Genomic DNA, 15,681 nt, shown 5'->3' on the forward strand with positions numbered 1-15,681 from the left:
AAACACATTTGACCACATTAATGGAGAGAGTTCAAATCAGCAGGAACCCTGGTAAAAACGTCGGACTCTGAAATCTAGTCCTGGCAGGTTGGTGGAGGGATACGGATTGATAGCTTCCCCAGGGAAACAGCAATCTGTCAGGATCTGTGGGGGTTGAGAGGGCTCGCTACTGCCACAGAGCAGAGAGCTCTGTTTCCCTGGCGGCTCGTTCTGAACAGAATACAGAGCAGGCTTTTCATTTGGCTGGACTGATGAGAGGGTGGAGGAGGGAGGAGGGAGGAGGGGAAGCAGCGGTCCAACTTATTAAATATTACTGCTCTCTGCCTGTCTGACTGTATGTCTGAATGTCTGCATGTCTGTCTGTGTCTGTCTGTGTCTGTCTGACTGACTGTCTGCCTGCCTGCGTTTCTGTCTGTCTGTCTGCCAGTCTGCTTGACTGTATGCATTTTTCTCTCCCTCTCTCTCTCTCTCTCTCTCTCTCTCTCTCTATCACTCTCTCTTCTCTATCTGATTGTTTTACCATGACTGCAGTGATTTCCATTAATTTCTACCCTTTAACTTTCAAGTATGATTTGGAGTGTGGCGCTACAGGATGCTATCACAGCACAGTCCTGCCAGGGAGACTCATTCACAGCACAGTCCTGCCAGGGAGACTCATTCACAGCACAGTCCTGCCAGGGAGATTCATTCACAGCACAGTCCTGCCAGGGAGATTCATTCAAAGCACAGTCCTGCCAGGGAGATTCATTCACAGCACAGTCCTGCCAGGGAGATTCATTCACAGCACAGTCCTGCCAGGGAGACTCATTCACAGCACAGTCCTGCCAGGGAGATTCATTCACAGCACAGTCCTGCCAGGGAGATTCATTCACAGCACAGTCCTGCCAGGGAGATTCATTCACAGCACAGTCCTGCCAGGGAGATTCATTCACAGCACAGTCCTGCCAGGGAGATTCATTCACAGCACAGCCCTGCCAGGGAGGCACATTCACAGCACAGTCCTGCCAGGGAGATTCATTCACAGCACAGCCCTGCCAGGGAGGCACATTCACAGCACAGTCCTGCCAGGGAGATTCATTCACAGCACAGCCCTACCAGGGAGATTCATTCACAGCACAGTCCTGCCAGGGAGATTCATTCACAGCACAGCCCTGCCAGGGAGATTCATTCACAGCACAGTCCTGCCAGGGAGATTCATTCACAGCACAGCCCTGCCAGGGAGATTCATTCACAGCACAGTCCTGCCAGGGAGATTCATTCACAGCACAGTCCTGCCAGGGAGCCTCATTCACAGCACAGTCCTGCCAGGGAGACTCATTCACAGCACAGTCCTGCCAGGGAGACTCATTCACAGTACAGTCCTGCCAGGGAGCCTCATTCACAGCACAGTCCTGCCAGGGAGATTCATTCACAGCACAGTCCTGCCAGGGAGATTCATTCACAGCACAGCCCTGCCAGGGAGATTCATTCACAGCACAGCCCTGCCAGGGAGATTCATTCACAGCACAGTCCTGCCAGGGAGATTCATTCACAGCACAGTCCTGCCAGGGAGATTCATTCACAGCACAGCCCTGCCAGGGAGATTCATTCACAGCACAGCCCTGCCAGGGAGATTCATTCACAGCACAGCCCTGCCAGGGAGATTCATTCACAGCACAGCCCTGCCAGGGAGACTCATTCACAGCACAGTCCTGCCAGGGAGATTCATTCACAGCACAGCCCTGCCAGGGAGATTCATTCACAGCACAGCCCTGCCAGGGAGATTCATTCACAGCACAGCCCTGCCAGGGAGATTCATTCACAGCACAGTCCTGCCAGGGAGATTCATTCACAGCACAGTCCTGCCAGGGAGATTCATTCACAGCACAGTCCTGCCAGGGAGATTCATTCACAGCACAGTCCTGCCAGGGAGATTCATTCACAGCACAGCCCTGCCAGGGAGATTCATTCACAGCACAGTCCTGCCAGGGAGATTCATTCACAGCACAGTCCTGCCAGGGAGATTCATTCACAGCACAGCCCTGCCAGGGAGGCACATTCACAGCACAGTCCTGCCAGGGAGGCACATTCACAGCACAGTCCTGCCAGGGAGACTCATTCACAGCACAGTCCTACCAGGGAGATTCATTCACAGCACAGCCCTGCCAGGGAGATTCATTCACAGCACAGCCCTGCCAGGGAGATTCATTCACAGCACAGTCCTGCCAGGGAGATTCATTCACAGCACAGTCCTGCCAGGGAGATTCATTCACAGCACAGCCCTGCCAGGGAGGCACATTCACAGCACAGTCCTGCCAGGGAGGCACATTCACAGCACAGCCCTGCCAGGGAGGCACATTCACAGCACAGTCCTGCCAGGGAGACTCATTCACAGCACAGTCCTGCCAGGGAGGCACATTCACAGCACAGCCCTGCCAGGGAGGCACATTCACAGCACAGTCCTGCCAGGGAGACTCATTCACAGCACAGTCCTGCCAGGGAGACTCATTCACAGCACAGCCCTGCCAGGGAGATTCATTCACAGCACAGCCCTGCCAGGGAGATTCATTCACAGCACAGTCCTGCCAGGGAGATTCATTCACAGCACAGTCCTGCCAGGGAGTCTCATTCACAACACAGCCCTGCCAGGCAGACTCATTCAGACTATTTTATTTGGCTGCACTAATGACAGATTTGCTGCTCTGCTGTGTTCTGCTCTGCCTGGCTGGGGAGCTACTCCCCTCTCTACTAGCTATCCTGGCTCTGGCTCTATAGCTGCGTCTAATAGCCAGGGTTCTGCTAGCTATTTGTCTGCTGTGAACCCTGCTGTGAAATGTCGGTTAAAAAGATCCATTCAATTGTTGGAAGCATTAATATTACCAGTGTACTGGAGTTTTTCTTCTTTTAACCCTGCTGTTATAAACACTGTGAAAAACACTGCTTTAAGAGATCACTGTCAGGGGTTTAATGTAATCACAGGGAGAGATTAGAATGCCACTCTATTCTCATAGGGCTCTGGTGAAAAGGAATGGACTATATAGGGAATGCAGACATTGGATGAGGATGGAGAGATAGCCAAGAAGTGGGTCTAGAGAGAGAAGAGGGTGGAGAGATAGCCAAGAAGTGGGTCTAGAGAGAGAAGAGGGTGGAGAGATAGCCAAGAAGTGAGTCTAGGGAGAGAAGAGGGTAGAGGGATAGCCAAGAAGTGAGTCTAGGGAGAGAAGAGGGTGGAGAGATAGCCAAGAAGTGGGTCTATAGAGAGAAGAGGGTGGAGAGATAGCCAAGAAGTGAGTCTAGGGAGAGAAGAGGGTAGAGGGATAGTCAAGAAGTGAGTCTAGGGAGAGAAGACGGTAGAGGGATAGTCAAGAAGTGGGTCTAGAGAGAGAAGAGGGTGGAGAGATAGCCAAGAAGTGGGTCTAGAGAGAGAAGAGGGTGGAGAGATAGTCAAGAAGTGGGTCTAGAGAGAGAAGAGGGTGGAGAGATATGGAGGAGGGGAGAAGAATAAACTCCATAATAAAGAATAAAGTCCACTGCTGGACTTGTTCCGGAGAGGTTGAGGAAGGTGGAGGGAGAGATGGTTAGTGGAGGGTAAATGGAGGGAAGAGTGCAGAGGGAAGGAGAGATTAGGAGGGTGGAGAGATACAGTAGGAGATGTGTGGAGACTCACCCCGTCCACGGCGGTGACGGTAAAGTCATAGCTGGTTGGTCCCTGATCCCTGTCCAGATCCACGTTGGTACAGATCTGTCCTGTCTCCGTCCCTACAGAGAACTGGGAGGGGACAGCACTGTTGATGCCTGACCCTAGAGAGTAGCTGATGGAGCCAAAGGAGCCACCGTCCGCATCTGTCGCTGTCACCTGCAGAGAGGGAGATAAAAGAAAGGATGTCTGGGTTAGACAGTTTGTCTTAAGGGGATCTTTCACTGTTACGCCTATGAAGACACAAGAATCTTAGGAGCTAGACAAGATAAGGAAATATTCACTAACTTTTTGGAGGACATTGAATGTTGACTTCAAAAAATACTATTATTCCACTACCATAAATTACTTTTGGACAGCTGAAGCAAGCACACAATTTGACTTCAGGAAAATGACCCTTCTAGTTAGACCAATGTATTTCAGCATGTACCCTGTGGGATAATTTTGGATAGTACCACTAGTATGAACGAGAACCCACACAGGACAGTACAGGACAGTACATGACAGTACATAGCAGGACAGTACATGACAGTAACAGTACAGTTCAGTACAGGACAGGACAGTGACAGTAACAGTACAGGACAGTAACAGTACAGTACAGTAACAGTAACAGTAACAGTAACAGTACAGGACAGTAACAGTAACAGTAACAGTAACAGCACAGTAACAGTAACAGTAACAGTAACAGTAACAGTACAGGACAGTAACAGTAACAGTACAGGACAGTAACAGTAACAGTACAGGACAGTGACAGTGGCAGTGACAGTACAGGACAGTGCAGGACAGTACAGTAACAGTAACAGTACAGTACAGTACAGTACAGTAACAGTAACAGTACAGGACAGTAACAGTAACAGTACAGGACAGTAAAAGTAACAGTACAGGACAGTGACAGTGGCAGTAACAGTAACAGTACAGGACAGTGCAGGACAGTGACAGTAACAGTAACAGTACAGTACAGTACAGGACAGTACATAGCAGGACGGTACAGGACAGTAACAGTAACAGTACAGTACAGGACAGTACAGTACAGTACAGTACATAGCAGGACGGTACAGGACAGTAACAGTAACAGTACAGTACAGGACAGTACAGTACAGTACAGGACAGTACATAGCAGGACGGTACAGGACAGTAACAGTAACAGTAACAGTGCAGGACAGTAACACTAACAGTAACAGTACAGGACAATACAGGACAGTAACAGTAACAGTACAGGACAGTAACAGTACAGGACAGTAACAATAACAGTAACAGTACAGGACAGTAACAGTAAGAGTACAGGACAGTAACAGTAACAGTGCAGGACAGTAACAGTAACAGTAACAGTACAGGACAGTAACAGTACAGGACAATAACAATAACAGTAACAGTACAGGACAGTATCAATAACAGTAACAGTACAGGACAGTAAGAATAACAGTAACAGTACAGAACAGTAACAGTAACAGTACAGAACAGTAACAGTAACAGTACAGGACAGTAACAGTACAGGACAGGACAGGATAGAAACAGTAACAGTAACAGTACAGGACAGTACAGGACAGTAACAGTAACAGTACAGTACAGGACAGTACAGGACAGTAACAGTAACAGTAACACTACAGGACAGTACAGGACAGTAACAGTACAGGACAGTACAGGACAGTAACAGTAACAGTACAGGACAGTACAGGATAGTAACAGTAACAGTACAGGACAGGACAGGACAAGACAGGACAGTAACATTAACAGTACAGGACAGTACAGTACAGAACAGTAACAGTAACAGTACAGGACAGTAACAGTAACAGTACAGGACAGTACAGGACAGTAACAGTAACAGTACAGGACAGTAACAGTACAGTACAGGACAGTACAGGACAGTAACAGTAACAGTACAGGACTGTACAGGACAGGACAATAACAGTAACAGTAACAGTAACAGTAACAGTACAGTACAGAAGAGTAACAGTAACAGTAACTGTACAGGACAGGACAATAACAGTAACAGTACAGGACAGGACAGTACAGTACAGAACAGTAACAGTACAGGACAGTAACAGTACAGGACAGTAACAATAACAGTAACAGTAACAGCACAGGACAGGACAATAACAGTAACAGTAACAGTACAGGACAGTACAGTACAGAACAGTAACAGTAACAGTAACAGTACAGGACAGGACAATAACAGTAACAGTAACAGTACAGGACAGGACAGTACAGAACAGTAACAGTACAGGACAGTAACAGTACAGGACAGTAACAATAACAGTAACAGTAACAGCACAGGACAGGACAATAACAGTAACAGTAACAGTAACAGTACAGGACAGTACAGTACAGAACAGTAACAGTAACAGTACAGGACAGGATAGTAACAGTAACAGTAACAGTACAGGACAGTAACAGTAACAGTAACAGTACAGGACAGGACAATAACAGTAACAGTACAGGACAGTACAGTACAGAACAGTAACAGTAACAGTACAGGACAGAAACAGTACAGGACAGTAACAATAACAGTAACAGTACAGGACACCAGGTTGTTGTTGGAGGGAGTATTTTCTTCTCGTCTGTGTTGTTTATCTGAGTTGGAGCACAAGCCAAACCGCCTCCTCTGATAGAACGAGGCACTGGGGGAGGGGGGGAGGAGAGGATGACTTCCCCAGTACTGCCTGCGTTTAGCCGGGAGAGATGCCAGCAGTAGAGACAGCCAGGCTGGTTCAGAAGTGGAGTGGCGTCTGTCTGAACAGCCCAGTGACAGGGAGAGAGGGAAGATGGGGAGGGAGGGGGATGGGGAGGGAGGGCTGGGGAGCAGCAGTGTACCCCCCACAGCACGCCTCACTGCCTCCCTGCCTCACCACATTATAACTCTAACGTTCTACCCCTCAACGTCTGGTTCTAATACACCTCACATCTACAGTACAGAGACAGCTGAGAGCTGGGGCTGGTGGGTTCATAACAGACAACCTCCACTCAGTTCAGCCCAACTCCCCGGCCAGCCACTAGTCAGCCGCGGAGAGGAGACTGTAGCAGTTCCCTGGATTAGACTAACCAAACAAGCCAATCAGAGAGCCTCCTGGGTACTGGCAGGGTAATCGTTTGCAAGTGTTGGCTCGGGATCGCAGCTAGAAAGAGATTACAGATGGGGTTAAGCCTCACAAGTTGATTAGAGTTCTCTCTTCCTTCCATCTCAAAAAAGGGGGGGGATCACTCTGGGAAGGAAAGTACGACTACTACTACTGCAGTATGGCTGCTCTGTGCCTAAGAGGGCAGCTAGGAGAGAGCTATGAGAGACTGGGCCAAGGAAAATACAGCCAGCCATGCTTATCAAAAGCACACACTTCTCTGTCCTGGCCTGGCCCTGGCTCCTGTGAGTGTACGAGGTGATGATGATTCTCAACTGAAACAGGATCTCTGTTCTGTATGGTTGTACGGAGCTGTATGTGTGTATGTGTGCATACATGTGTGTGTTTTTGTGTGTGTGTGTGTTTGGCCTAACGACAGCCAAAGGACAGTGAGAGAGCCAGCAAGAGACCCTGTGATGTTGGCAGAGAGAGACACACACCAAAGAGAAGGCTAGTAAACCACAGGAGGGGTCAGAGACCGGGAGCTTGTTGAGGAGAGGTGAGCATCTCTGTTAAAACACAGCAACTCTCTAGGCCTGAAGCTGTAGCTTCAATATTATATTATCTACTGCACTGCTCCCTCTTGTTCTCACCACAGTAGCATGACTGAACCTGGACAAGTTAAACACTGAGTACTGGTCGTGGCTTACTGTAGGAGACGGCTTGATTTGTGTGTGTGTGTGTGTGTGTGTGTGTGTGTGTGTGTGTGTGTGTGTGTGTGTGTGTGTGTGTGTGTGTGTGTGTGTGTGTGTGTGTGTGTGTGAGAGAGAGAGAGAGAGAGAGAGAGAGAGAGAGAGAGAGAGAGAGAGAGAGAGAGCTATATGAGGAGACACAAACGTAGCTTTCCATTTCAGCCACAACCAGGCATGGAGGAATGTTTATTTTCCTAGCCAATACCACCGTCATAAAAAATGGCACCTGTACAATACTCACATTAAATATTTATGATATGAGGGCTGACAAATGAACTGGTAGAATGCACCTGGGATTTACAGTGGAGGGGAAAGAATGGAACTATGATTTCAGAGGTAGAGGCTATAGAGTTCGCTACTCTCATATGAGCGCAATACTGAAGCTGGAGGGAAAACACTCTTCTGTAGCATAGCATTAAAAAAAGTGCCAGACACAAAAATAGTGAGGGTCTCCTGGCTGCATAGCCTGGATGGACAGTGGAGTAGTGGAACAGTATTACTAGGACCTGGAGTTCCACAGTTCACACGCACACACCACAGCTCTGCCTCAAAGGTGAATGGATAAAACTGAATGCTAATCTGGTCCAGGGATTGGGAGCTATGAGGCTGTTGTATGTTGTGAAGACAGATATCAGGAGTAATAGGAGGCATGTGGACAGGTTCACCTCCAGTTCAGAATGCATTCACCAGCCTGACTCCCGTTATACATGGTAGAGATAGATGTACTGATCCAACTGTTATCTACAATCTCACCAGCCTGATTCCCGTTATACATGGTAGAGACAGATGTACTGATCCAACTGTTATCTACAATCTCACCAGCCTGATTCCCGTTATACATGGTAGAGATAGATGTACTGATCCAACTGTTATCTACAATCTCTCCACGCTTGATTTCAGGGAAACACACATTGACAAACATATCCAGTGGATGTTTGACTATAATAACCCTGCTCTAAACTCAACCCTCTAAACGTAACCATACATTTAGCTCCAAATGCAGAGGAGTTTTATGTTGTTGTACTATAATGAAGGTACAATAGAATTGATATAGAACCCTAAACGTTCACAATACTACGCCTGTGGAGAGCAATCAGAATGATCTCAACTCTACGGGGACCTGGAATCTCTATTCTTCTCTCATTCTAGGTGAGTGAGCTGAGGCTGAGGACTAGGTCTGCCTGTCCAGGAGATGTGTCCCAAATAACACCCCATCCCTACAAAGTGCCCTATGAGCCCTGGTCAAAAGTAGTGCACTAAATAGAAAATAGGATGCCATTTCAGATGCAGGCAAGAAGATGACAGCATAACATCTCCACTCAGCTGGACAGGCTTGGTTAATAATGAGACAGAATGTATTTTCCTAAATGGCACAGTAGTGCACTATAGGGAATACTGGAATAGGGTGCCATTTGGGACGCAGGCAGAATAATTAGCCAAACCACAGACAGACAGACAACTGGGAGTGACGAGGAGGATTAACCCAATAGAATTACGTCTCTGGCGTTCATAAAAAAAGTCCTGATGGAAAGAGCTGTGGTAAATCACACACAGTGAGAGAGATAGAGAAACAGAAATGGAGGGAGAGACAGAGAGGGAGAGAGAGGGGAAGCGGAAGAGGGAGAGAACGAGATGAGGGGAAGGTGTAAATCACTCACAATGTGCTAAGACTAATAAGAACCATGTGATTAAGATTGATGTCCGCTCACCATGCGCCTACCATGTCGCAATGCTGAGTATTTAAATCTGGTATCTGGTGTTGTGTTGTTATAATTATAATCACAGCCAGACCGTTCCTTCCCTTTATACAGTATGGGTCCCAAATGGCACCCTATTCCTTATTCCCCAATAGGGCTCTGGTCAACAGCAGTGCACTATATAGGGAATAGGGTGCCATTTGGGACACAGCCATAGTCACAGCGGTGAAAACATACTGTACTTACGTTAACTAACAGTGCAGCTCAGTTCCAGCCTTGGCAGGGATACATGTGTGTTGTGTTATACATTTCCATCTTGAATCCATGGTTCCATCATCGACTAACGTCACAGTTCCACTCTCCTCCAGCTAATGGAATAAGGCTCAGGGCTTCGTCCCAAATGGAACTTTATTCCATATATAGTGGGTCTGATCAAAAGCAATGCACTAACTAGAGTATAGGTATGACATTTGGGACACAGTCAGGGGTCTGTGAAGCTGATGATTTGACCTCTGAACTTTAGCCGATGCTACAGAGGCGGAGTGAACTCTGACCCAATACAAACCAACCTGTAGACACTAGCCAATCAGCCGCTGTCTTGTTCAAACGCTTGTAAACAACAGCTAAGTATATGTGGGCTTCAGCCAACTGTTCTTGTTCTTGAATTTCATTGACAATGAGTCAGTCACAGGTGTTGGATAAAGATTTACATACAGACCTGGTAACCAGGCAAGAACATAACTACATACAGACCTGGTAACCAGGCTAGAACATAACTACATACAGACCTGGTAACCAGGCTAGAACATAACTACATACAGACCTGGTAACCAGGCTAGAACCTAACTACATACAGACCTGGTAACCAGGCTAGAACATAACTACATACAGACCTGGTAACCAGGCTAGAACATAACTACATACAGATCTGGTAACCAGACTAGGAGAGAACTACATACAGACCTGGTAACCAGACTAGGAGAGAACTACATACACATCTGGTAACCAGGCTAGAAGAGAACTACATACAGACCTGGTAACCAGGCTAGAACATAACTACATACAGACCTGGTAACCAGGCTAGAACATAACTACATACAGACCTGGTAACCAGGCTAGAACATAACTACATACAGACCTGGTAACCAGGCTAGAACATAACTACATACAGACCTGGTAACCAGGCTAGAACCTAACTACATACAGACCTGGTAACCAGGCTAGAACATAACTACATACAGACCTGGTAACCAGGCTAGAACATAACTACATACAGATCTGGTAACCAGACTAGGAGAGAACTACATACAGACCTGGTAACCAGACTAGGAGAGAACTACATACACATCTGGTAACCAGGCTAGAAGAGAACTACATCCAGACCTGGTAACCAGGCTAAAACATAACTACATACAGACCTAGTAACCAGGCTAGAACATAACTACATACAGACCTGGTAACCAGGCTAGAACATAACTACATACAGACCTGGTAACCAGGCTAAAACATAACTACATACAGACCTGGTAACCAGGCTAGAACATAACTACATACAGACCCAATAACCAGGCTAGAACATAACTACATACAGACCCAGTAACCAGGCTAGAACATAACTACATCCAGACCTGGTAACCAGGCTAGAACATAACTACATACAGACCCAGTAACCAGGCTAGAACATAACTACATACAGACCTGGTAACCAGGCTAGAACATAACTACATACAGACCCAGTAGCCAGGCTAGAACATAACTACATACAGACCCAGTAACCAGGCTAGAACATAACTACATACAGACCCAGTAACCAGGCTAGAACATAACTACATACAGACCTGGTAACCAGGCTAGAACATAACTACATACAGACCTGGTAACCAGGCTAAAATATAACTACATACATACCTAGTAACCAGGCTAGAACATAACTACATACAGACCTGGTAACCAGGCTAGAACATAACTACATACAGACCTGGTAACCAGGCTAGAAGAGAACTACATCCAGACCTGGTAACCAGGCTAGAACATAACTACATACAGACCCAGTAACCAGGCTAGAACATAACTACATACAGACCTGGTAACCAGGCTAGAAGAGAACTACATCCAGACCTGGTAACCAGGCTAGAACATAACTACATACAGACCCAGTAACCAGGCTAGAACATAACTACATACAGACCTGGTAACCAGGCTAGAACATAACTACATACAGACCCAGTAGCCAGGCTAGAACATAACTACATACAGACCCAGTAACCAGGCTAGAACATAACTACATACAGACCCAGTAACCAGGCTAGAACATAACTACATACAGACCTGGTAACCAGGCTAGAACATAACTACATACAGACCTGGTAACCAGGCTAAAATATAACTACATACAGACCTGGTAACCAGGCTAGAAGAGAACTACATCCAGACCTGGTAACCAGGCTAGAACATAACTACATACAGACCCGGTAACCAGGCTAGAACATAACTACATACAGACCTGGTAACCAGGCTAGAACATAACTACATACAGACCTGGTAACCAGGCTAGAACATAACTACATACAGACCTGGTAACCAGGCTAGAACATAACTACATACAGACCTGGTAACCAGGCTAGAACATAACTACATACAGACCTGGTAACCAGGCTAGAACCTAACTACATACAGACCTGGTAACCAGGCTAGAACATAACTACATACAGATCTGGTAACCAGGCTAGAACATAACTACATACAGACCTGGTAACCAGGCTAGAACCTAACTACATACAGACCTGGTAACCAGGCTAGAACATAACTACATACAGACCCAGTAACCAGGCTAGAACATAACTACATACAGACCTGGTAACCAGGCTAAAATATAACTACATACAGACCTGGTAACCAGGCTAGAACCTAACTACATACAGACCTGGTAACCAGGCTAGAACATAACTACATACAGACCTGGTAACCAGGCTAGAACATAACTACATACAGACCTGGTAACCAGGCTAGAACATAACTACATACAGACCTGGTAACCAGGCTAGAACATAACTACATACAGACCTGGTAACCAGGCAAGAACATAACTACATACAGACCTGGTAACCAGGCTAGAAGAGAACTACATACAGACCTGGTAACCAGGCTAGAACATAACTACATACAGATCTTGTAACCAGGCTAGAACATAACTGCATACAGACCTGGTAACCAGGCTAGAAGAGAACTACATACAGACCTGGTAACCAGGCTATGAGAGTTCCCACACTTTCCCATGTAAAATTAACAGGTATCTGATATCACCATCCCCTGACCCCTCTACAGTGACCTCTGCTGTACTCTGATACTCTGTCTGCATCCCAAATGGTACCCTATTTCCTACATTGTGAACTAATTTTGACCAGAACCCTATGTGTCCTTTTCAAAGTAGTGCACTATATAGGGGATGGGGTCATTAGGGGATTTGGGACATAGCCTGGTACTGTGATCCTCTGAGTCGGTTTTGTATTGTTCAGGCTTCTCTCCCCTCCCTCTGGGTCTTTGCTCTGCCCACTGTGGTGCTGCTGTGTTGGGCAAACATTCCCTTTTTATTGGATTAGAAGTTCAAAGGCAGGAGAGTTGTTAGATGATGGTCGGGAGCCAGCAGAGTTCTGTCTCCACTCAGTGTGAGAGAAGAGCAGAGTAGAGCCTAGTCGGAGATGTCTTATGAAGCGAGGCAGAGATAGGGAGGACTGGGGTTGGAGAGATGGAGAGAGGGAGGTGGAAAGTGAGTGGGAGAGGAGAAAAGGGACAGGTGACGAGAGAGTTTGCGGAGTGAGGAGCCAGAGGGAGAAGGAGAGAGGAAAAGCGAGTTAGAGAAAGGGAGAAGAGGGAGATAAAGAGTTTGGGGAGAGATTCACTTTTGGCTGGGTGTTCAGTTAAACAAGCTGAAGAAGGATCCAAAGACAACTGGGAACTGTGCGGTTCTTCTTCAGTTCACCCATTAGCTTCCTGCTGTATGGAGCCTTCTTTCCAGTAGTACAGTATGTGTGACCTCGTATAACCCTGCTACTACCATTACATAGTCCTGATGCAGACCCCAGTGTGGACAGAGCTGGAACAGAGGTCAGAGAGTAGAGGTCTGGGAGTAGAGGTCTGAGAGTAGAGGTCTGAGAGTAGAGGTCAGAGAGTAGAGGTCAGAGAGTAGAGGTCAGAGAGTAGAGGTCTGAGAGTAGAGGTCTGGGAGTAGAGGTCTGGGAGTAGAGGTCAGAGAGTAGAGGTCTGGGAGTAGAGGTCTGAGAATAGAGGTCAGAGAGTAGAGGTCTGGGAGTAGAGGTCTGGGAGTAGAGGTCTGGGAGTAGAGGTCTGGGAGTAGAGGTCTGGGAGTAGAGGTCTGGGAGTAGAGGTCTGGGAGTAGAGGTCTGAGAGTAGAGGTCTGAGAGTAGAGGTCTGAGAGTAGAGGTAATACATGGTGTAGAGCTATGACCATGGAGGGCTCTGGTATAAGCCAACACAACCTGGGGTCCCCATCAAACCTCTCTCTCTCTCTCTCTCTCTCTCTCTCTCTCTCTCTCTCTCTCTCTCTCTCTCTCTCTCTCTCTCTCTCTCTCTCTCTCTCTCTACACTGATGTTGGCCTCCTATTGGGTAATATATTTAAGCTCTGAAGTTTGCATGTTTTTGTGGGTGGAGCTTTTGGCTAATGTGTGTGTTAATTGGCCAGTTGGTATGCCGCGCTGCACATGCACTCCATCATTGGTCTGTTTGGTTTGGCAGCAGATGCCCTGATTTGGTGGTTTTGTCCCAAGCTACATGAGTAACATTTCTATTGGGAAAAAGAGAGAGAGAGAGAGAGAGAGAGAGAGAAAAGGTAGAGAGAGAGCAGCAGGATTTGAACGCCAGACCGCGATCTACACTCTTTGTGGCTCTGTGGTCTGACTTAGTGTCTGAGGGTCTGAAGGTCTGGAAGGACCCCTGGATGGCCCCCCTGTGCTCACACAGGAACAGAGTGTTACTGGGGGCTCAGAGGTCCAGGCCCTCTACCAGCCTAGTGAAAGGAAGGAAGTCTCAGTGAGACATGACCACTGTAGTTGTCCACTGAGTAGAACTAGTACATAGGCAGGAGATGTGATGAAAACTGCATAATGTTTAGAGAAAACATTTCCCCCACTGCACTTTATCAAATAACAGGCCCTTAAATGAGCGTTGCACTCACACCCACCATGCCTCATAATTAAATCACGTAGTCTAATCTAAGTGTTTTTTCGAATAGGGGCAATGATTCCCCCTTTGGGACCTCTGGCTCGTTCCCTTATTCCTTATAATTACAGAACTAATGGCTGATGGGAGTTCTTCTGCTGATTACTAATTAACGGTCCATATTTTCACAACACGCCCCATGAGTAACAGACTTTGATTCACATCACGAACAGAACATTATCTGAAATGGCACCCTATTCCCTCCCTGTATAGTGCACTACTTTGACCAGCGCCCTATTGACCCTGGTCAAAAGTAGTGCACTATATAGGGACAGAGACAGTGCATTATACCAGGGATGGACAACTTTTAAACGGGGTGGGGGCCATGACCCCCCCTTAACCACAAAACATTTTAGTGGCCCCCCTCTAGACAGCGGAGAGAAATGTTTTAACAGTTCATTTCCTCGGCCTTTAATTCACCAATAACACATTTACATAGCTGGCTGCTAAACTAACTCAGGAATAAAAAAAATCTAATATGACATGGGTTAATTGACTGAAAACAACCAAATGTGGAATTTGCACCTTGTGCTTTTACTATAGTAAGTTGAGACTGAGTTCCTACATTTGTATTTGTATTTTATTTATTTATTTATTAAATGCTTTTTGGGGGAGAGGGGGGGGGGGTCTCCCTACACATTAGGATGACAACACACATTATTGTTCTAAGAATGACACTCTCCAGACTCGTCTCTTCTCACCACAAATGGTCAATGTCCCATGTGTAGATTAATGTGACAGATTCATTGGCGCAATCCATCAAGACTGCAATTGTACTAGTCCCTAAAGAGCTGAGGTTCAGATGGATGGATTGATATTGAGACAGTTAGCAGACAGAGAAATAGGAAAGCACAAACACAACGAGAGAGACGGAGGGAGAGACAGAGAGAGACAGAGAGAGAGGGGGGGAGGGGGAGAGAGAGAGAGAGAGACAGAGAGAGAGAGAGAGAGGGGGGGGGGAGAGAGAGAGAGAGACAGAGAGAGAGAGAGAGAGAGAGAGAGAGACAGAGAGGGGGGGAGAGAGAGAGAGAGAGAGAGAGAGAGAGACAGAGAGAGAGAGAGAGAGAGAGAGAGAGGGGGGGGGGAGAGAGAGAGAGAGGGTGAGGGGGAGAGAGAGAGAGAGAGAGAGAGAGAGAGAGGGGAGGGGAGGGGGAGAGAGGGGGAGGGGGAGAGAGAGAGAGATAGAGAGACAGAGAGAGAGACAGAGAGAGAGAGAGAGGGGGAGAGAGAGAGAGAGAGAGAGAGAGAGAGAGAGAGAGACAGAGAG

The 15,681-nt window shown here is 47.0% G+C and overlaps 1 protein-coding gene across 1 annotated transcript in view; it reads right to left on the bottom strand.

The window, feature by feature from the left end:
* Nucleotides 1–15,681, bottom strand: part of LOC139382591 (protocadherin-16-like) — a 49,405-nt gene that overhangs the window by 30,041 nt on the left and 3,683 nt on the right. Inside the window, exons 2-4 of the mRNA XM_071126710.1 lie at nucleotides 14,060–14,142; nucleotides 13,256–13,326; nucleotides 3,647–3,835 (exon numbers count right to left, since the gene is read on the bottom strand). Of these exons, the coding sequence (XP_070982811.1) occupies nucleotides 3,647–3,835; nucleotides 13,256–13,326; nucleotides 14,060–14,142 (343 nt within the window). The remainder of the gene's footprint in view (nucleotides 1–3,646; nucleotides 3,836–13,255; nucleotides 13,327–14,059; nucleotides 14,143–15,681) is intronic.

This window comes from Oncorhynchus clarkii, chromosome 24 (assembly GCF_045791955.1).
Source record: "Oncorhynchus clarkii lewisi isolate Uvic-CL-2024 chromosome 24, UVic_Ocla_1.0, whole genome shotgun sequence".
Taxonomy (NCBI): Eukaryota; Metazoa; Chordata; class Actinopteri; order Salmoniformes; family Salmonidae; genus Oncorhynchus; species Oncorhynchus clarkii.